This window comes from Triplophysa dalaica, chromosome 20 (assembly GCF_015846415.1).
Source record: "Triplophysa dalaica isolate WHDGS20190420 chromosome 20, ASM1584641v1, whole genome shotgun sequence".
NCBI lineage: Eukaryota > Metazoa > Chordata > Actinopteri > Cypriniformes > Nemacheilidae > Triplophysa > Triplophysa dalaica.
The window spans coordinates 6130884-6154588 of record NC_079561.1 but is presented as its reverse complement, the minus strand read 5'-3'; the positions used below and the strand labels follow the sequence as shown (position 1 = coordinate 6154588).

General features: G+C 40.2%; 1 protein-coding gene across 1 annotated transcript in view; it reads left to right on the top strand.

The window, feature by feature from the left end:
* Positions 1-1493: 1493 nt before the first annotated feature.
* The window catches only part of samd11 (sterile alpha motif domain containing 11), a 52135-nt gene continuing 29923 nt past the window's right edge, over positions 1494-23705 (top strand). Inside the window, 4 exon segments of the mRNA XM_056733758.1 lie at positions 1494-2181; positions 2183-2682; positions 3601-3692; positions 12575-12747. Coding sequence (XP_056589736.1) covers positions 1943-2181; positions 2183-2682; positions 3601-3692; positions 12575-12747 — 1004 coding nt within the window. The 5' untranslated portion in view covers positions 1494-1942.

Below are 23705 nucleotides of genomic sequence, written 5' to 3'. Positions count from 1 at the left end.
ATTTAGCATACCCTGGTGCTAAATTGTAAATAACCACATTCAAAAAAAAAAACCCAGTATGTATGTTGTGTGCTAGAGGCATTAATGCTCATACCATTTTTCTCTCAGAATAGTGTGAACTGTATGAGTTTAATAGGTTCAACACCTTGTACATAATAGTGGTAGTATAAACTTATTGTCTGTATTTATGTAAAAGCCTACTAACAGATTCAGATTGTATAAAGGGCATATGAAATCAATTGATCTATAAACATAATTTCTGTATTGGCAACTAAATAAATCATTGTAGTCATGGTGACATGGGAAATACCCTTCAACTTCATTTAATTACAATAACAAAGGTTGCTTCAAAACCCATGTTGTGAGATGTAAAACTATTATATAAACAGTTTGAGTGGGTGGCACTTTCATTTTGTTGAGCTAGAGAAGGATGCCACAGGACTTGATCTACTGTCGATAATGTGGGGGCTGAGAGTTCAGGGGAAGCCGTCCTGAACCCAAACCGTGGGCAGCATGATACGTTGTCATCTGTAAATTTAGGGGAACCCCTCCTTCATAAATATTGCACTTTGAGTCATCGTGACTCACTGGTGATTATGATGTAGAACCGAGTAGGTGTGTGGGGGCAGGGTATCCCCGTGGGGATCCTCAAACTTGGGGTTGGAAGGATCTCCCGAGGTCTCTGAGAACCTTTGACCTTTAGATTCTTTCCAGTTTCCTTGTGATATGTCTTTGTGGGGGCGATTTTGATTTCCAGATTAAAATAGTGTGAAAGTGCTTCAAAGACTAGTGTCGATCATCAGTGTACACAAACATGAGACATGAGTCCTACTTGCCGCTTCAACCGGCATTCCTTTAGGTGAGTAACATAGTTGATTAGCATTTTCTATCGTTCCAACCCAATATTGTTCTGTTTATTGTGGTCAGATTCAATTAGTTTATTGTGATAAATAAACAAAATTGATTTTATTTTGGAAAAACAGCTGAATAGCAATAATTGATTAATATTCTATTAGATATTTAGATACTTAGAACAACAATGGGGTGTTGTAATGCGTTTGCAATGTTTGCCATAGATTTCGTTTATACGTTGTTCTTTTTTAAAAGATTGTTTCCATCGCATGACTTCAGAATGCAATATCTTTTATATTACATAACATCAAGTTTATATTATGTATTAGATTATGATTCAGACTTTGCATTTGTTTTATTAGTAAATTGCTGCTAAAATATGAATTGACAAGCCCTGAAAACAATGTAGCATGTATTTTTATCGTGAACAAATCCATTTACCTTTACAAAACAACGTTTACCAACGATCTGTGTTAGAACGGAAAGCATACCATGCAGCTATGAACTGCATGTTGTTCGTGAACTTAAAACAGTGAGTGGTAATTGTGACGCGACTTCGTCCTTCGCGGACCCCCTTAAGTGTGGTCCCGCTCGCGCTGCCTCCGCTGTTTAAATGGGCCAAGTTTGAGAAGCGGCGGAGAGTGCAAATCTTGTTTGGTCTGGGTCTGTGAACTAAAGCGTGACTTTAACGACGTATTAGGGTTAAAAAAAGAGCGAGGGAAAAAAAGTACCATTAGCACCAGGCATCATTTGCAATCGAAGAGTTCAAATATGCGCACAAGAGAAAACATAATTATTTCCTATCCTCGACACGTTTGAAAATGCTCCAAGCCAGTCTGGCTCACACCCCTATGTGCATGTACTACTGAACTTCAACGTGGGCTACACTGCATATGCATCGTGCATTATGCATTAAAACGTCCTAGTTAATGATCTTTACTTTCAGAGTTACCGGTTCAGAGTTGACGAGCGAAATAAACACATCGAAGTTACCATATTGTTGATAGCGATTATTTTTAAGGACGTACTTTGAATGGACTGAAGGATAAAACCATCATTAAACCATGTTCTTCGTTCATATCTGGTGGAGATGTCAGGTGTTAGTCCGATTACATGTGGTGGGCAGGAGCGCGGGGAGACCCGTCATGCGAGCAGTGCAGTGAGGAGAAGGGCTATAGAGAAGACTGAAGTGGTGGTGAATGGCAATCTGTCGCCGAACTTAAGCAAGCTGCTGTCAGCCAGCGACGCGGGAGCGGCGAAAACACACCGGCGCGTCTGGAAGTCTTTTAAACTCGCCAACTCCGCAAAGAGGGACATAAGTTTGGACGCATGAACTGCTAATCACTCGTTACCGGCGCTGCGCTCTGGGTAACATGCCTGCCATCAAAAAGGAGAGATTGGATGGAGAAGACATGGCATTAGCCGCCTTCAACCAGTCCGAATACCTGGCCCCTTTAAATGCCACCGCTATCCCCGTGGTGACCCCTCATCCGCCGCCGTACGACCACATTTTCGCCCATCATCACCGCGCGTACTTGGGGCTTCACGACAGCGCGCTGCATCAACAGCACCTTCACCATCACCCGGACGACTTCATGCTGGAGAGGTTCTCCTCTATCCCGGACTTTCAGCCGTTTTTCGACAACGGAGAGCCGTGTATCGAAGTGGAATGCGGGGAAAACAAGGCACTATTGTATATTAACAAACTGTGCCAGGGCAGCAAAGGGCCCTCCATCAAATACCGGGGTGAGTGGCTCACCCCAAACGAGTTCCAGTTTGTTAGTGGAAGAGAGACAGCCAAAGACTGGAAACGAAGTATAAGGCACAAGGGTAAGTCGAGTCAATACCTTCTGCTTATGTATGTATATTCGTTTTTAACGACGCGTAATGTTAAATCATTCGGGCTCTGTTAGCGCTCGATTCGCGCTTTTGGAAATAAAGGGTTTCTACATTTATTAAAAATGAGAGGACTTTTTTCTTGACTCTTTACCTTTGGTGAAACAGGGTGCTTCATTAAGAAAACTAGGAAAGGGTGATAAGTCACAGTGCTTAATGTGGAGATTATCGTGTATTGTACAGGTATTCAAGTCTGTGTTAACGTTACATCGAATAAATGTGTATACTTTTTATTTATGATAAACTAAAACACGAAACACATTACGTTCTCGTTACGCAGTGGAGTAGATCCGGATTATAAAACAGCGACGTGTTATCAGGTATGTTAGGGCTGAAATAAGCAGCTTGTGTTTACAAAGATTATAACTTGTCGATTTTATTTCAAAACATTTATGACGTGGGAAACGGCAAACCTGAAGATGTTACATTATGTGTTACATTTACCGTTCATTTTGGGCATAGGTGAGTTTATTATCGGGGGTTTCAAGTCTCCTTTCGGATGAGATTATTTTGGTTAGCAGACTAATTCTGTTCTCTGTTACATCCGTGAAACCACACAGTAATGTTTGGTCCTCCGAGTATCGCTTTTGGTCACTTGCATTAGAGGTATGAACTTTAAAGACTCTTTAAAGACTTAAAGACTTGTTTTGTGGTTATATTTATGGAATGTTGAGTTTGACGGATTTTGGGGTTACTGGTAGATGAAGGTGCAGGGACATCCTTCACTGAATGACTCCGTTTTAAAGGAGTGGTGCATTTTCACCTAATCACCAATGTTACTATTGTTCTGTACGTTTGTGTACATTACCAGTTATGTTAAAGGTTAATGAGTTTTTTTATTTAATTTTCTAGGGAAAAGTCTGAAGACGCTTATGTCCAAAGGAATCTTACAGGTACACCCTCCAATTTGTGACTGCCCCGGCTGTAGAATTTCATCTCCCGTGGTAAGTGTACACTGGGGTCTTCATCACTTGATTTCTTTGTGTATTTTGAAATGTAAAAAACAAATACATTACTTTATTTAGAACCTAAAGTTGATTATTCCGAAATGTTATTAAAAGTTTGCAGATTTTTACAAATGACTGCTGATGAATTATACAGTTTGATGCTTTTTTCCTGAATTGCTTTAAAGGAATAGTTCACCCAAGAAAGACAATTCTGTCATCATTTACTCACCGTCGGGTTGTTCCAAACCAGTATACAGTTCTTTGTTTCGCTGAACACAGCGGTAGATATTTGGAGGTATGTCAGGAACCAAAACAAATCATATCTACCAGTTACTGCCATAGTAGAGAAAAAATAAATACTATTGGAGTCAATGGGGGATTAGACTGACATTCTTCCATACTCAATATCTTCCTTTGTGTTTAGCAGAACAAAGAACTGTATAATGTTTGGAACAATCTAAAGGTAAGTAAATGATGACAGAATCTTTATTTTTGGGTGAACTATCCCTTTAAAGCCGTTCATGACACTGACTTGTACTGTCATGGTCGTTTCTCAGAAAGTAAATAAGGACCAAGTACAAGGAATTGTGAAATGTTTGGAAATGTTGTTTCGATGTGTTTGAATCAAATCTGAAGTATAAGGTCACTTGTCTGTGTTAGGTGTAAAGCCACGTGCCCTATATTTTCCTTTTTCGATCATTTAAAATGCAAACAAGTTACTGTAGGACATGCATGAAAGTCAGAAAGAACTGGGAGTAGTTGACAGGTTCTTCTCACCGGAGGGCATGTTTAGAGATTTTTTTGTCTCTGTTTATGTGACTCCAAATGACGTGGCAGTATCACAGTGGTCATCTACTAAAGTTAATCGGTAATGTTCATAGCTGGTTTATGAACCTTTATATCTTTAATTCTCAATTTATTGTTTCAATCATCTCTGTTAGAACAATGAACATTGTGTGTATGTGTGTGAGAATGCACAGAGCAGCACGCTAGTGGTTGGTTGGCATGCTTTATTTGTCCATGCGGGTGCTGTGTTTGTATCTGAGCGTGCCTGTTGCCGCCTTTAACGGTTAATCTGGAGGGGAAGGGCGTAAGAAGCTTACTGAGCTACTGAACGCAGCTACCGGTGATTACTGAGGCAGCGGCACGCAAAGGGAAGGCACTTCAGATAAGCTTTAGGTGTTTGAGCGATGCAGGTAGTAAACTGTTGAGGAGGACCTGAGCCACAGCCAGAAGAGATAAAATCCTAAAGGCTTAGTTGTTTGTGGCCCTTACGTTGCCTCACACTGACGGCGTCAGAATCTCATAGAAGCTGATTTTCATGATGAAACTTAGGAGTCTTGTCAACTGTTGCATTGTTTTTTTTTTTTAGGGCCTTATCTGACTGATGAACAAATAAAAAGAATTGCATGTAAACTTTTGACTAACTTTTCCTTTAAGGGGTGTGACTTTATCTGCATCATTTCAGATTTGACTCTATTGTGAGGTGATTTTTGTTTCTGATCTTCGGTTTGCACTATTTATGTGACCTTTATTGGTTTGACTTATCATGAGCATAAGCAGCGGATATAAATGCTATGAATACTTACTCAAGCACAAGGCTTACACGAAGATGTTAAACTGACATAGGAAAAAGTGTTTTAACATCAAAAGAGAAGAAAAAACATGATGCTTATTACCTCTATAGGCCAAGGCTGGCTTCTGTCAAACTATGACCAGATACAGAATGCATCTCACAAATTCTTTCACACAAGATATAAATCTTCACACTTGCGAATGTTTCCGTATGCAAGAAATACAAAACATCAAGAATGTAATTAAAACCCCTTCTATTAGTTACATTTTTATATGTGCACACTTTCTATTTTACTTTACACATAGTCTGTCAAGAACACGCATTCTAACAGCATTAAGTCTTACTTTGTTGAAGTAAAAGTGATTTTAATTTAGCAATAAAAAAGGCATCATCTCACTTGTTTCAGCCATTTTGGATCTTTAAAAGAGTTTCTTTGGTTATTTTCACTCAGTCAGTGTCTGGTATTGAAAACAGGATTTACTAACAGGTTTGGCTCTTATGTCGCATGTGTGTGCAACAATAAGCAGGAGCAAATATTGTCTGTCTAAACAGGCAAACAAAGTCAAACCACTTCTCAAAAGTCTGAATGCTTTGACGAATGCCTGTAAATATAGTAACAGATCAGAACATTTCATATTAAAGCATGTCATTTTTATTTCTAACATAACAGATACAATTCAGTTTAAATTTGGTTGTAACCCCATCATTTTATTGCTGTGCGAACGTAACCTGTGTGAATTGGGTTCCACAGCTCAAACAAGATTAAATGTAAACACAAAATCATGTACAAAACAACAGTCCCTGTCCTGCTCAATATAACCGAATATGGTGACACTGTGTGTTTGTCTCTGTGAGGCATTAATAGTTCTGACATGTTTTATGACTTAGAATCATTTAAACATCATTCTGGCTTTATTTCACTTTTCAGCTGAAAAAGGTCAGTTGGTACAGAATCACGTTCGGAGCGCAAAAGTTATGGTTTAGATAAATGAATGTAAGTCGCTTTTGATAAAAGTGCCTGTCAAATGTTTGTAAATGTTGCCATTGCTCATATCAAAGGCAATACATATAAGTTTAACTCTCGGTTTATGAGTTCATTATAAGATTTAGTTTAGGTTAGACATGTGAGCTATTAATCTTTATGCTGTTGTGGTTTGTTGTTTAATCGATTTTATGTAGATTATGCGCTTGATGATACGGTGCCATTGTTTGTATGTTTCTGTGAGGACGGATGGATGATGTTGTTGTTCCTTTAAGAGTCGGAGTCATTCAGCTGGCCTGGCTGTTGTCTCCCAGGAGAAATGTGCTTCCTTTCCCTTGTTTTTTTAGCGGAACTAGTGGAGGCTGGCAGGAAATTACACTCCGCTCCGTCTCGTAAATATCTCGTCGAATCTGGGCTTCCCCCCACCGCGTCCTGGGTCGGGGGCTGCGGTGGGGGTCTGTTTGGTTGGGAATCAAGCTGGTTTAAAACATGGAGGGAGATGTTTTGCAGTATAAACGTTGCAGAGTTGGTCCTTCAAAGAGGGCTGCTTCAACAGTTGTAGACGTATTTATTATAATGCTACCAAACCTTTTTCTGCATAAAACCAAATGTATAATTAATTTTAGTTTTTTGGCATTACTTGCTCTAACTCACCTTAGTTTCATCCCAGACCTGTATGATTTAATTGTTTTGTTGAATCACTCATAGAAAGAATGTTTGTGCTCTTTTATACCCCAACAATATTAAAGATGATATAAAAGTGTTATGGAAATATAATAGAATATAGTGCACTTGACATGCGTGCTCATCATAAACTGTCATTGTTTGTAAACAACTACATAAAAATTTATTTCGTTTTCGGACCGACATGAAAGTGAGTATACAATGACTTTAGATTTTCTCTTGGGAAACAATTGCTTAAACACTCCGAACTACCACATGCAAAGACATGGGAGAACATTCATACAAACGGTTTATTTGTGCAAGTCATTCAGGTGTTAAATGCATGATTCAAATTCACTAACGGCAGCTCAATTAGAGCGGGATATTTTCTCTGTTGAGCGTGTGGTATTAGGTGAGGTTTGACAGCGTAGGCCAACGCTCATTTGGCAGAGCGTTGCTGGAGGGCTGGGTACGAGCAGGAACGGGGGCTGACGCCATACAGTCTCACAACGGCTCCCTCACCGCGGGGGGTTAGACAGAATGTGTGCGTGCGTCTGTGCGCCGTACCAGCGCTTGTGTAGCCGTGTGTTTGTATCCCTCACATGGAGCCGAGGCTATGCTGCTATGGCAACGGCAGGATCCCTCCTCAGGACAGCAGCGAGCAGCCAGGCAGTCTCCGCAGTGTGTTGCATTCATGAATTAAAGCAAATTAGAGCCCACTAGAAAGCCGCACCAAACTCACAACAGGCTCTTTCCGTTGATTTCATTAGCCGATTTTGTCTCAAACTGTGACGCCGCTGCCGCAGAGACGCTTTGAAGCACACTTATGTCTCTGGATCTTTTCTTTTGCTTACAGGTGAAATGTTAGTGTGCGTACCTTTTTAAATTGGTCACCTGTCATCCGGATCTTGTGGAAAAATTAATCAGGAAATATTATCATCGAAGTTTAAAGGGGTCGTATGACACGGCAAAAAATTAATAATATCGATTGTAATGCAATGTGTAAACACGATTTCAGGTAAAAAACGCTGTATTTTCCACATAATGTGCATGTTTGCTCTGAAAAGCGACGTGTGCTATGATTGGCGAGTTAGCCAGTGCGTAGTGATTGGTCGAATACTGCAAGCGTGTGACGGGAATTTAACGCCCATATTTGGAACATCAGGTTCCAACGCAATTGTACTGACAGGTACGCCCACCTTACTTGCATTTGGGGGGGCTTAGTCAACTCATAACAGAAACTGATGTAGATTTGTGGGGGTGTTGTTACACGAGTCATTTCAGGCAGGTCTGAGTGAGCATTTGCTTTTAGAAAGAATGCATCTTTTGTTCGACACATTAATTTGAGCAATTTATGTCTACTACATGCATGGGCAACTTATAACACACCAAAGACACAGAAAAACACGTGTTTGCGTCATATGACCCCTTTAAAGAGTCGCACATGGTTCAGGAAAGGTTTACAGGCGGGGGGAAGGGTGTGTTTGCTGGTATCAGAGATGGGCGTGTCTATGTGGGTGTCGGTGGGATAGGTACGGGGCTTATCTATCAGCCCATGCAGCAGATCATTACAAAGCCACAGTGGCTATTTATGGACACACTCCTCCCAAATGTCAATTTTTACACACTGACCCAGTTCTTCTGTTTACTGATGCCATTAAGTTTTTTGGTTATTTTTTTGTGACTAACCTTACATTTAATCATAGACTAATTGTCAAAAGCTTTTAATAATAATAATACTTTGTTATTTAAGTTACTTTGTTACACTTTGTTTGTTCAATGTATTTTGGAAGTTTTGGGAAAGTTTTAATGGATGCGGAAGATTTCTGTCTTTCTGCGCTTCTTCTTTTCTTGGTTCCAGCTCCTGTTGTTTTTTACTCCTTGGGAGTGTGGTGGAATCAGTACCTGTCCATAAAGCTCTCCTGTGGCTGTCTTTTCGGAAGGGAGGGGGGTATCCAAACACAGGCAGAGAGATTTTGGCACGCATGGTTGGACTGCCACTGACCTCCCAGCGCCGGGGAACGCTTCACTGGGCTGACACAGCCTGCTCACCCTGCGGGTCGGGGGGAAGTTGGCGGGGGGTTGTTGTGGGATGGGTTGCGTGGGGGGGCACTGCTCTTCAACTCTTTCCTAGTTTGCCATATATAAACCTCCACAGCATACTTTGATAGTCAACTTTTGCCAAAAATAGTGTACTTCTATAAGCTTTTACACATTGGGTTTGTGTGAAGGTTGTTTGGTGTGGCGTTGAAGCGAAAAGTTGATTTAGTTCACATCAAATGATGGTACCAGAAGAATCTGGCAAATTTGTGGTAATCCAGAAGCACATAAAGTCTTTATCTCTCTCTCTTCTCCGTGTTGTGCCAATAGATTTAAGTAGGTACATTAAACCCCCGTGCTACACCAACCCACATGCCCCCACCCCCAGCTTGTGCCAAGTCTGCCCAGCGTCCCGCCTCCACACTTATGCACAGCATGGCTGCGGCACGCACACACAGAGGTTAGAGCAGACAGACGCGTGACTCATTAGGCATTCGTCCCCCGGGGACAGTGCTGGGGGAGCGCGCCACAGCTGCAGGAATGTCATGAGCCGTTGCTTCTGTACGCATGTTTGTGTGTTGTTGCGTGTGTGTCTAAGCAGAAGGCCAGCGCACCTTTCTGAAAATGCTGCGCCAAGAAAACGTCTCTCTGCTTTTTCATAACATCCATATTGTCAAGTCTGAGCCAATGTTGTAAACCCAAGAACGCCCTCAGAAATCATAGTAGGCAAAATGCATTATACAGCATTTCAAAGTATGTTCTCTTCGTCTTTTTTGTTATTTTATAATTAAATATGCAACAATAAACTAACTGGAAGTTGAGTAGGAACCAGATTGAGTGATTTGGCCGCTGTCAGTGGGAATGCTATTTTACCACCAACCAAGGTGGTTAAGGAATGTCTTTATGATAAAATATGTCCTTGCTCTGTTAAGGGCAGGTACAGCATTGTTTTGACTTTTGGTGACAACCTTACCATAGCAATAAGACATGAGAGACCGCTGTATGTTTTGAATATACTTTATAAATTAATTTTGGATTATATTCACATAGACTATATACTGCAAATGAACAGGTGTTGCTTTAATTTCTTGGCTTCATTGACCAATCGAGGAAAAAATCTGTTCTTGCACTTGTGAGGTCTTGTCTGCGAGATCTCTCATAACTTCTCTGCTCATGAGTTTTATGGGTCAAAGACGGCAACATCAAGCTAGTCGATTGCTCACTCGTTTTAGTTCATGTGTGGTTTTGTATTTGTGTGTCTGTTGGTGCGTTATACAAATGTAAATATAGCCTAGCCCCATTGATGGGCAGACATTAACCGTGGGTGGGCTTATTCATAGAAATACAGCTCGGAGGAAATTCATATTCAATATTTTTTTCCATCCTTGAATGACAGTGCGTGCGCTCGTGTAAATGAGTGTAGGCGAGAACTGAAGGCCAGTTTTTTTATGTTTTTGTTTTGAAACACCCTCCCTCTGTGCGGAAGTGTTACCGGAAATAGAGTGATGCGCCCCCAGGTTCTGCGTCAGTTACGCTGAATAAAGCGAGGGGGCTGTACGGGGGCTTTCCGGGAGAAGCTTAAGAAGGGTGGTGGTGGGGGTTGGCTGGATGGAGGAATGGGGGCAGGGAAGTGTGTGTATGAAGGCCTGTCTCGGATGAGGCCATGTGGGTAACAGTCGTCTCTCAACGCCAACTTTATCTGATAAAGCATCAGTATAGCAGCTTGCAAACAAGTGCATTTTACGTACGGCTCCTAGTGGCTGATAAGAATACTTCGAGTCAGAATTTGAAGGATTTGTTTGTATGTTTGTGGTTTTGTATCATTTTGGGTTTATCAGAGATTTGTTTGTCTAAACAAAACGTTTTAAATAACACTAAACAAAATTAAAATAACACGGAAATTTCCTTGAAGTATCACTCAATGCAGTACTCAATTTATAGCTTAGTATACTGTAGTGTTTCTCAAACTGAAGCTTTATATTTTGAGATGACTTTAAAGGAACAGTACACCAAAAAACATGTCTCCGTTTACTCACTCGAGTTGTTTCAAATCTGTATACATTTCTTTGTTCTGATGAACACGGAGAAAGATATTTGGAAGAATGCTTGTAACCAAACAGTTCTTGGCCACAATTTACTACCATAGTAGGAAAAATTACAATTGACGTCAAAAATGCCCCAGAACTGTTCGCTTTCCTACATTCTCCAAAAAGTATTTCTCTGTGTTCATCAGAACAAAGAAGTTTACAGGTTTAGAACAACTTGAGAGTGAGTAAATGATGACGGATTTGACATTTTTGGGTGAACAGTCCCTTCAAGTATTTGTTGGCCGTGTGATACTGTGTGGCCAACAAAAAATAGTGCAACACAGGCTCGACCAATGGTGTGCGTGTGCCTTGGGGCGGGCCGCCGGACTAAATATTTGCCCAGCCAATGACAGATATGTAGAGTATTCAGGCAACTGTTTGAAAATAATCATTTCCAGTTTCATATTCCATTAGGGAAGAAATGACACACTTCAGCTTTAAAAATATTACATTTTCTGTTAAAAAAACGGGAAAGATATAGCAATGAGAAAAATCTGCTTTCTCTGCAAAAAGAAAAAAGACGGTTGCTCATGAAAACTGTGTGTGCAGCCTGCCCATCCTCAGGGATGTTTTTATCTTTCTCTGCTTTTTTCCCTCCTTCTTTTAATGTATGCCACTTGAGAGAATCCAGAGGGGCTGCACCTGTTTGCCTCTTGGCTAGTCTCTCCACCTCCTGCCCCGGCCTGCCACTCACGCCTGGGCTCTTGTGGGATGCTCTGCATATGTGTATGTGCGCGTGCAAGCTTTGGGTGTGGAGGAAGGATAGCTGCAGGGCTCGGCAAAGTTTAACAAAGCTGAGATGCAGGCGTGCACACACACACACACGCAGCACCCATTCACACAAACAGACTTTTCCGATTTTTTTCAAAGAGAAACAGTATTATACTGTTTTTCTCTTTTTCGTAATCTTCTCTCGCTGAATCCTCTCTCTCCATCTCTGTTCACTCATGGGTGGAGATGGTAACATAGAAATCTGCACTGACCCCTTCAGGTCACATTAAAGGTCGCCCAGCTTCACACACTAAACCCCGGGGGCCCCTCAACCCCTTCATCCCTCGCTGTCTTCAGATGTCTGATGCGAAGAGAGAGAGAGAGAGAGAGAGAGAGAGAGAGGGAATCACTATCACGTTTCAATCACTCATCCATCGTTCATCATGGTCTTGTGGATCAGTGGTCTTTACCTCTGAATGACTCTTCCTGAGTTTTGCTGTTAAGTCTTGAATTTGTTTTGTCGTGTAATTCCATTTTTGTTTTACCATTATTTGCTTCAGAGGCGTGACCTTTGATTCGTATTTCGTGAGATTCATTAGCTACTGCATTAAATGAGTTTGACCTCTGGGGTCTTTTGGAACAATCTGAATCAACACCTTCTAGGAATGAGTTTAAGAAAGCCTGGACTAACTAGAAAGATGGAAACCTCGACGATGCATGGAGAGCTTCAGCTATTTCACTGTACACCACACTTTAAGTCAGTAATATTGAGGAAAGCTGTTCCCAGAGTCTCATTCTGTCTCAATCTGTGCTCCTACAGAACCGTGGGCGACTGGCAGAGAAACGCACCATTCCATTGCCGCCAACACGGGTGCCCAAAAAGGAGCTGTCCTCCGTTTTTAGCAGTGACGACAGCGAGGGCAGTGAGAGGGCCAGCGGAGATCATGCAGACATCAAACAGGAGGATCTGCACTACAGTATCATGAGAAAGAGGTGAGAACTTGTGTGTTTGTGTGAGAGTGTGAGTGGGTGGGTGGGTGGATGGTTGAAAGCCAAGTGCCAGTCCATGGCAGGGATTGGTAGCGCCAAGCCTGGCCTGCAGGAAAGGGGTCAGCTGTCGGTACAACATGAAAAGAAGATTTATGGACTCCTTACAGTCCCCTGTTTTCACACACACATGCATACTAATACACCCAAATGCACTTATTTGCTTTGCTGGCACATACAGACAAACACGGGATGTGCCCACTCTGAATGTGAGCTCACAGGGTACACACAGAAATAAACAAAGGACTTTTCATCAACTATATAAAAGGTGATATTGTTGATGATGTATTTATAGCCGTGTTTCCATTTACTTGATGCTGAGAATTCTGTCATGTTTTAAGAGCAGCCAACCGGAATTTCAATGCAAAACTTTGAAAATGAAAATTCTGTCAAGATTTAGTCACTCTTGTCATTTCAAACCTGCATGGCTTCTGCAGAACACAAAAAAATCAGTTTTGAAGAATGTTTATATCCGAACAACAGATGTACCCATTGACTTGCATTGGTTTTGTGTACATACAATAGAAGTGAATGGGTACCGCCGTAATTTTGCTTACCAACATTCTTCAAAATATCTTCTTTTGTGTTCTGCAGTAGAAAGAACGTCAAATAGTTTTGAAATGACAAGTAGGTGAGTAAATGTTGAAATTGTTTTCATTTTTGGATGAACTAGCCATTTAAAATAAGTTTGCATATAAGTCACATGTATAACTCTGTCAAGGTCATGATATTGTGGCTCTTGTTTGCTTAACGTTACTCATTTCTGTGAGTATTTTTGTTTTGTTTGTAACATATTTTGCACTTTTATGGGCCTGTATAATGGTAATAATATTTATTTTGTGGGCCTTATAGAGTGAAAATGCCATAATATCAAAGGACCATAGCACTATATCTGACTCCATTATACTGCAATAGTTTTCTTTAATAGGGTGGCATTGTGCGCTTTATACGGTACAATCAGACCCAGACAGAATTTCTGAACTTTTCTGACATTTTTGTGCAGATTCTTTATCCTAAGAATCTACACAACTCTAGTGAAAGGATTAAAATATAGTTTATAAACAGCAAAGTGTGCTACGCTCTTAATCATAGCTAAAAATATTAAAATTAGCCAAAGTAATGTACAGTTTTATGAACGTCAGCTGTTCCAATTTCTGTGGAGTGGTGCGCATACAGATTCTGTGTGGGCCTGGCTATAAAAGTCTGGCTGGAGCAGTTTAATATCGATGAGCTAGTTGCATAAAGAAAAACACAGAAGGTACGCTTACCGCAAAAATAAAACACACGGTAATGTGCTACAAGTTCCACATCTCCGTCTCCAATCAGTGCTAGGGAAATTAAGGAATTCGGCATTCATTAAATCTTCATGTGCTGTGTTTGGCTTCCCTCCTCTCTGGCACACAAGCCTGGAGAAGCTTATTTGCCTGTGGTCAGTGCCGCAGCGAGCTAGGAGCAGTGGCTAAAGCTATAGGGTTTCCGCCAGCGTTTTTGTTCCGCCTAAATGCATTACGGGTGATAACTAGCCAGCAGATGTCAGCCCTGGCAGGTGAGTCTGGGGAACCGCATTTTTGTTAACCCATCTGTGCTTTTTTACTTAAGAACTTGTTGAAAAGATCAGCCTCGAGGTTGTGATCTATTATTAAGTTACCTTTAATCACTAGAGCATGCCTTTCAAAGCTAGATGTTGCTTTGAGACCGTCTGAAGAAGGATGTCTTTTGAGTATCTGTAGTTTTTCAGTCACATTTTGAAATTAGGAGTCCGCATCTGTTTCGCCGAGAGTTTGTGTTGGCGGCGTCTGGATACAGTGTTTTGGATAGTTAAATCTCAAAGAAACCTCAGAGCTTCTAATGAGAGGAGAAAGAGAAGACAATATTCTCTTTCTCTCATTAGCAACTTGGCTTTTGAATGTCTGTTAGCATAGAGGCTGTCAGACTTTCCTAAAGTCACCACTGATGCATATATAAGGTGACTTATTTAGCCGCATTTTCGTTTCTTTACGCAACGTTTATTTTTAGGTTTTTTAACAGTAGAAACTAGTTATCTGCTATTTTACGGCTGTAAATGGGGAGGAAATCCTGTTTGTTCAGTTGGTTGTAGAACATAAGAGGCTTGGATGATGCCTATTGGTGTTAAGCGTTAAATTTGGGTTATTGCACAGAACTTTTGGGATGTCAATCTCTACGCTGCCCTATACATGGGTGTGAGGTCATGCCCTCTTTCAGCATAGAAGGGTCATAGTAATGTCGGATTTCGATTTTTATAAAAACATCGACCAATCCAATGTGTGTGCTTTTTCTTTATTTGTACTCGAAACTGATGTTTCTAGACCCAAATTTGTTGTATAGGCCTACTTGTATAATAAAGAAGGGCTCTGAGCTATTGTAGAGTGTATCCGCTCGGAACAGCATCTGCAAAATTACACAAACCTTTTCCCTATCGCCGCCTTTACTCAACCCTGAGCCGCCCGGCTCCAAGGAGCCACTTACCCTGTGACACCGAGGACGGCCCAGGCACCAGAATTGCCGGCTAACGCTATTATAGAGATTCCCCCCCAACACTTCAGACGCCCTGCGCGCGAAGACGCTAATGAATTTAAAGAACACTTATGACTAATATCTAGGGCTTTTACCCTGTTAAAGGCGGCGGACTGCGAGGAGCCTCGTCTCTCCTCTGTTCCGGGGCCGCTCACCTCACCCCTACTTTACTCAGATGAAGATCTGACCAGAGGAGATAATGGGATGTTCAATCTATGAAATTCAATTTCCATTGAGCTGGACTGGATAAGTGAGTTGTGGAGGGGTCTTAACAAATTGGATTTAGTCAATGGATGGTGAAGGATGGGGATTTCTTTTTACGTTTGAGCGTATTTACGCCTCATCATCGCAGTTTATATTAGTGTTGTGGTGGAATCGTGCGTAGCGTTTCTGGAGTGCAGACGTATCTGATATAAACAGTAAGCCAACAGTCTGAGTTTGCTTGTACAAATGTTTTAGTTTTGCATGTTAGAATATAATCTGAATTATATTATCAGCATAACAGTTTGATTTAAATTGAATTGAAATTTTGCATCTTTTTATTTTAATGTTGTCACAGCATGATTTTGGAAGCAAGGAAATCTGCCCTTTTGTCCAAAGGAGTTGACATGGTCAATGTCACAAAATCACAAAAATAGTCCAGAGACTTAAATATGTTTTCTCAAAGGGATAGTTCAGACAAAAATATAAAGATTGGTCATTTATTTACCCTTTAGCCAAACAACGGCAGTACCCATTTACTTGCATTGGTTTTGTGTCTGTATAATAGAAGTGAATGGGTACCACAGTTGTTTGGTTACCAACATTCTTCAAAATATCTTCTTTTCTGGTCTGCAGGAAAAAGGAAGTCATACAGGTTTAAAATGACTAGAGGGTAATTAAATAATGGCAGAATTTTCATTTTTGGGTGAACTATCTCTTTAATTTTACGTTATGCTGTTTGGTGGTTTTATTTATTCTTATATTTGGTGTATTTACAGTTGCAAATAGGATTTTAAATGATACATTTTAAAGTGCTATTACGTTTATTTACCATAAAGACACATGTATTTTTAACCAAATGTACCAGGAAATAATTTTACTCTCAAACTAATGTGAACATTACAATTCTTTATATATTTTCGTATATTAAGGTATTTTATATAGTCGCACTTCCCATCTACAGAAATCCTAACTAATTAATCCAATGTATGATTATGAGATGTTATAGTATTCATTTCAAGGTAATGCCAATCATTTCCTCAAGCCTATACAAAAGCATACAACATACAACAGTACGAGCATACATCAGTCAAGTGTGTCAACAGCAGGGCTTTGAGAAGTGCTGACTGCTTGTCTGGGTCATTACTGAGTAACCATCATGGATTATATAAGATAGTATACTTACTTAGAGGACACCCTGTTGAGCAAGACCTCCAAAAAATCCCATCCCATGATTACTTTGCATTATTATTCTGCCCAAAAACTAGTTTCAACTATAACCAGCCAGCGTTTATCAGTTTATGCATGAATGCATGTAGCACAATTTTGTGTCGATTTTTATTATTCATAATCCATTGAAAACACTAAATGTAGAAACATAATTGGATTACTTGAAGCTGGGGAGGAGGCAGGTTGTTTCCCGAATGGTGGACCCTCCCCTTCAGCATGAGGGACAGTGAAAGCAGATAAATCAGACAGCTGTTGCACCTGCCTGCGTAGACATACTGTCTGTCTTCCCTCGGGTTTTGTGGCTGCTTTAGAAAAAGGCCCGACCCGTCTGTGTTTAGCATTAGAAGCATTTGTCCAGCAAGGCGTTCCGTCATCTCTGGTGGCTGTCTGGAGTTAAACATAAGCACTCAGCTAGCCAGAAGTGGAAATCAGATGGTCCAAGCCTCAGGACTGAAACCAACCCAAACCAGGTTCTGTAGAGTACTGGGGTCATAAAATGCTGGTATGTACAGTTAAAAGTTCTCTTTTTCAAATTACACTGTAGTATAGTTAACAAGTTAAGTAACCCGTCTGAAAGTTTGTTTAATGTATTGATCATCAGATTTAATGCTAGAATATAGAATATAATTCATTTACAAGAAGCGGCTAGTCGACGACTGCGAATAATTTTCCTGTAAAGATATTTTTGCACTTGCATAAAGGCTTTATGATGAAATCTACTCAGACTGTGGATCAAAATACCTACTTTACTTTCACACAGTCTGATGTTTGGGTGGTGAGTTATACTGGGCTTAGTAGAATCATTCATATACAATCCATTTGTGTGGTCCGTCGTAGCGCCACTCTCAGACCTGAGAAAATGATGTGTACTCAAGAGTTGACCTCAAATGATGTGACCATGTGCTCCATTCATTCATCTGTTTTGTTAAGGCATTTCCCTATGCAATTTTCGGAGCATTGCACGACACACTGCTGGGAAGGCGACACGATGCTGTAAGATTCCTGGAAAGAACCTACTCCTGAGGCAATAATTAGTGGTTGTCGTCCAGTTCCAGGCTAAAGTGTGTTCTAAAGTTTACTACTTTACAGGAAGAGTGTACTTTAAAGCCCTGTTAGAAATAGACAAATGCATCAAATGTGTTTTGTTGTTGCATCCGTGCTTAACTGAAAAATGTCTTAATTGCAACCAAGGCCTGTTGTGTCAAACATTTTTAGTGCAAAACTTTTATTTTTAAATGTGACAATCTCTTTCAATGTTCAGAGACACACACACAAAGATGTTTTATGTATTTAACTTGCACTTAGGTATAACGATTTATTTCAGAGAATTGAAATCATGGGAATTTCCTTTTTAGAGTGTAGGTTATTTAGTTGCATCACATTTGTGAAACGCCCTTTAGCTTTCTGTGCACTTTTCAGTCAATTCATTGGAGAATGTTACAACAAAACAATTTCATCAAATGCAGCTGTATATCCTGTTTATGGAAAGACATTCTGCCGACGTTTCGAGAAGGTGTCTTTTAAGAGCATAAACACTGAACACATGTTCTAGCTGACTGCTGTTCTTATTCCTGTCACTCCGGTGTGAGTCGTTAAAACAGTGAAGATGCTTTAATCATGTGTTGTTTTCCTGTTAGCATCTCCTTTGATTCACTTGACATCAACCACATGAGTTAATCAATGTCATTAATGTCACAAGTTGAGAGGGAAGCTGTCTTTAAACAGACATTTCACTAGACATCTCTCTCAAAGCCTTTTCCGCTCTTCACATTTTCTAATTTTCCAACAGCACAACGCAACGTTCAGCGCGGCAAAATAATATTTAGTTTCACTTCTACTTTTCTGGGTTTCCGCATGCTTATCGACCTCCCATCAGTTTTTGTGAGGCAGGAACAACGAGAAAGCTCAGGAGAATGCGCTGCACTCTCATTTATTTATGTATCTATTTCGATATTTATTTATTGCTCCCTTCGCTAGTTGAGGCCCGGCCGCTCGCTTCGAATGTGAGCAGAATAACAACAGACTTTTTTGCTATTTAAAAACAGAGAAAAATATTGATTTTTTTTCAAAGATTTTTCTAGCTTCTCGAGCATAAGTATACTTTTTACTTCGAAAAGATTCCTTATTCACTGTGTGGAAACTGGAAGGGTGTTCATAGAAATACAATAACAGTTTACTGTAAAAGTAACTGCTACATTTTCAGATTTTTTTGTATTTTTTTCTATAAGGTGCTAGTTATTAGTTCATTCGTCTGTCACTTTATGTAAAAAGGAGGCAATTCTCCACATGCTTTCTCACCTTCTGCTTGGCACCACTTTCTGTGTGTGTCAGGGTGAGACTATCAGCACTGTGTTCAGTAATAGTGTAAGCCCTGGCGTCAGGATGCCCAGTCTGCCAACTCTCTCCGTGTGACCTCTGTAACTGGCGCCAGCTTGTGTCTCCCGGGTCCCTGCAGGGGCACTTGTGCTGGCACTATCACCCCCCCTACACACTTGCTACCATGAGGCCCACAGGGTCCGTCACATTATCTTAATCTCAAGTCAATTGTTAAATTCCTGCTATTCATTAGATGGTTTCTATTACAAAAAAATACAGTTCAGATGGTATCCCATCTGAGATCAAACGTGTTAGAAATTTCCAGCTAATCCAAAATAACAAAAACAAGCAGGCATTGTTTTAAAGGGAAAGCACACCTGAAATGACAATACTTACTCACCCCTTTACACATCCCAATGACAGTAAAATCATATGTGTACTATGGATATAAATATATTGCACAAGTAGCACAGCTACATATAAAGGGGTTTTATCAGATATACAGCATATGAATCTCCGCTCAGCGTCAAGCAAAGCCCTGCACAGGTGCACTCGGTTTTCTCCATAGTCAACCACAAACCCCCCTCATAGACCCAGTGCATTGTAGGAGACGCACATCAAGAACAGATGGAAGTGCTTTCAGCAGTGCATGTAAGCGCTGTGGTGAGGAAATGTGTCTGCTAGTAGTAACAACACAGCTGATGCAGAACTTTGCCATTGGAAAGGTTTTCTGCTCTTCGTTGTGGTGTCACAGATTTTTCATTTCTTTGTAAAGCACAGACTGTAAAGCTGCTTTGAATGCACCCGATTCATGTTTTGCTGGTTAAATCTGATCCACAGTAGCAGACTTGGTTAGTTTGATTCATATTTGTGAATCGGTTCAAACTTGTCTGTTTTAGTGAATGGATTCATATTTCACACATGAAGGTCACTATAGTGGACACATACAATATCTCTTAAGACAGAAAGAAAATGCATACTTTTCACTCAAGTGGACGACTGAAAATCTTTTTAAAAAATGTGTTTCTTCAGACAAAAAATGTGCATTCCCCTTAGAGCAATAATAACACACAAAACAAACAAATAAATTAACACATGACGGTTCTTATAAATTCATGCATGAACGTTAAGATACATGTCGAATATTGTCAAGTTTTCCCTTGTCTTTCTGCCTGGATTTGAAATACTTTACAAATAGATCGGATAATCTTTTTATTAAAAAGGAATATTTAATCTGATCGGTTATCAGTTATCAAGCATTTATTTATGTTAGTGAGTGTTTTTAAACATAAACATGTTTATTTCTTAGATTTTCTTTCATGAAACATGACTTTATATCTTTGGTCACTTTTCTTATGTAATTGTTTTGTAATCTAAGATGTTTCAAATATGTTTTTACAAAAAAACAAGACAAACATGTCAATTTTGAGTAAAGTTCAACTCAAATTGAAAACAGTACTTATAGGAAAGTAATTAAATCTACAGTAAGTTACTTGCAAACATGCTGCAAAACTGTGTACTTATTCACTTTTAGTTACTTTTACTGGTAAGCACAAGATAATTCAATGCAGCAGACCATAATTTGTAATGCATGTATGTAAAAACAGAAAAACGAATTAGTCCAGACTTTAATGCACAGACGACTATAACCCTGCGCATGTCCTCTCTCTCAGCGGGTCATATCTGGGGCAGATTGTCTGTGCGATTTACGAGAAAGCGTAAGAGGTATTGACCAGTTTAGATAGAGATTATGCTGATCGTCTTCAGAGTGCGATAAGCTGCAGCTCGCGTCCTAAGCGGAGCTGTCAGGTCCGTCCTATGCTCCCCTGTGCAGGATCGCTGACTCAGGCGGCCGGGTCTTAGCTCCAGCCCTGACGCAGATTATGACCTTGCCCGCCGGTCGTGGGAGGCCTCATTAAAGGCCCTCACCGGGACAGCCGGGGAAAAGTGTGCTAATTAACCCGCTAACAATGTCCTTGCTGGCGAGCTCACCGCAGAGCCTCCGTCTGAGGATAATAGCCTCCCTTAGCTGCCAGAATGTACGTTGGAAGATGGAGATGTTGTTTGGACTGATGCGCTGTTAAGGGGATGGATAGAGGAACTTGGATGACCAATGAATGACACTTTCATTTTTTAAATAAAGAAGTATGGTATAGTAAAGTGCATTTTCCATACAAGAATAGTCAGATTCTAAATAACGTTTAGATGTGAATGATATTTAATAAATAAACTACGTTAAAGAAATATTATTTGGTTAGATGATCTGTATTGTTGATGATGTCATTATACACTTTTGATGCTAAATATGTTGTCATTATCAAGATATAATCCATGAGTTTGCTCCTCATACATTCGACCAATAGACATTTTGGGTTCTCGGAATGACAAGTAAATTTGCAGCCGTGTTCGGTCATGGAGAAATAATTCCTGCCTCTAGCTGAACTGTAAGTGTGACAGGGTGACATTACCAAAGCCAAGTCTGTAATCTGTGCACTGTAAAACTAGAATTTCTACTGCCACAAACAGCAGGGCCACAGCCCGACACAGCGGAGAGCCCCCAAAAACCTCCCTCAGACTTCTTTTGACATTAGTGCAACCCACAGACTGACTGCGCTGCGAGATGTGCATCTGATATTTGCTAATCGGGTATTTGAAATCATTATGCGTTATAATGCGATCAAAGCTATAATCAGATTGCATTAAAATACCTTCATGACACACTTCTGCTATCCGTTTCTATAGAGACGACATGGCCCTAGCAGGGCTGACGTGGGTTAATAGAGGGCTGGATGAGTGAGAAAGGGGAGGGAGGGATGGATTGAGGGAATGGCCTTGTTCAATCCTAATCTGTAAACCCTTCAATTGGCCTTGAAGGGACATGCAGAGAGAAGACAAGTGTAGAGAAAAGATAGCGGTTCTGATCTGAGATCAGTTTGTCAGTCTGCTGATTGCTTGAACCCTCATGTTCTGTTTAGATTGACTTTACTGTGTTTATGTTTTGGGGGGTTGATTAAAGGGTCAAGTGGATTTTTGAGACCTGACAGATTTTATTGACGTTTTGCCAGTTTAATTTTATTGCACATTTTAAAACTTTTTTTGTGCACTTTTGAAAAATATTAATGTTTCAAATATGACTTTTTGTATTAATATTAGTGTTTCTATTAAAAAAAATCTATCGTCCACCGCTGTCTCTCTTCTCACGAAACGACTGGATTTCTTCCGGTTTCTTTCCTTACGAAAAACTCCGATTGGTAAAGCTGACCAGGTCTATCGTGATTGGTTCCCCACAAAGAGTGTGTTTGTGAAAGTGTCCCACCCATACCATATCAGCCAGTTCCGCTCCTTAAGCTGTTGTGATTGGTCGGCCGCTCTCAGTGCACATGAATTCATAAGCTTTGGGCTTCAGCAATAGACAGTAACAATGGCATCATCTTCATCAGTTAAAAACATGCGGATAGTTTGAAGTGTAACAGAGGTCTGCTAGTGCGTACGCAAACGTCAATCTTTGTTAGAGATCACGTTTTTTCTACTGTGGTGAGCGAAATCACACTGGACCGAACGGCGTCAGATCGGTTATCACTAATAACAGAAGCCTTTAGTTTTGCCTTTTTATATTGGACCCGAGTTGGATAATAAAAGAAGCATATTGACTAGGAAACTGCAAGCAGGACTTGAGAGGACGTTTCATATACGTGTTTTAGACAGAGGTATGTGCACACACACACAATATCAATCAGTGTATTACACAGAACAGCTCACAGAGTCATGGAAGCTGTTATCTGACTGTTGGTTATCTTAGAATGTGTGTAGCTGAATTCTTATTATCAGCTGTAGGACTGTGATGAAAGTGAATGTAGTTTAGCGTGTAGCTCAGTCAAATGTTTACAATCTCTGATAACCAAACACTACTCCAGCTGCTCTTCCTCTTCTCTTAGGTAGGCCCCGCCCCTTTTTTGGCGTATTCCTTTGGGGGGAGGTTATTAAAAGCTTTCGGGATATTGACATCATGTACCCAGGAAGTAGTGGGCTGTAGTCAATTCTAGGAGTTCTCTGTAGTCCTTGAAAAGTGAATTCTGTTAAAGACAGCATCTCGCTTGCCATTTAACTTTGAGCTTTATCCTTTTGCATGTATTATTTATGGTATATTAGCAATATTACACACTAAGTAAAGTTTGAAAAATGTGATTGCGGAGAATGGCCGCTTTTTGTTCTCTTTTGTGCTTGAATGAACAAAAACACACAAGATTACGGCTATAATTAACATTAAAATAAAGATTTTTTTGATCAATTGAGACATTAGTTGCTAACATCAGAATGTTGGTTATAAGGGGAATGTTGGCTTTCATTCATAAAATGATGTTCCCAAAGAAATCTGTTGTTTCTACATTTTTTTGGAGATGAAAGTGAAACAATTAGAATGTAAAAGTATATTCAAAAACATTAATGTTATGTGAGATTAATCAGATACATTTTTTAAATCGATTGACAGCACTATTTATATACGATAAAACACATCCACATGCTATTGCAATGTTAGTGTGTCAATAAATGCAATTCATGCAATTGACTGCATATTTTCATGTTTTATAGCCGGAAGCTCTTTAACCCCAAACCATTATTTC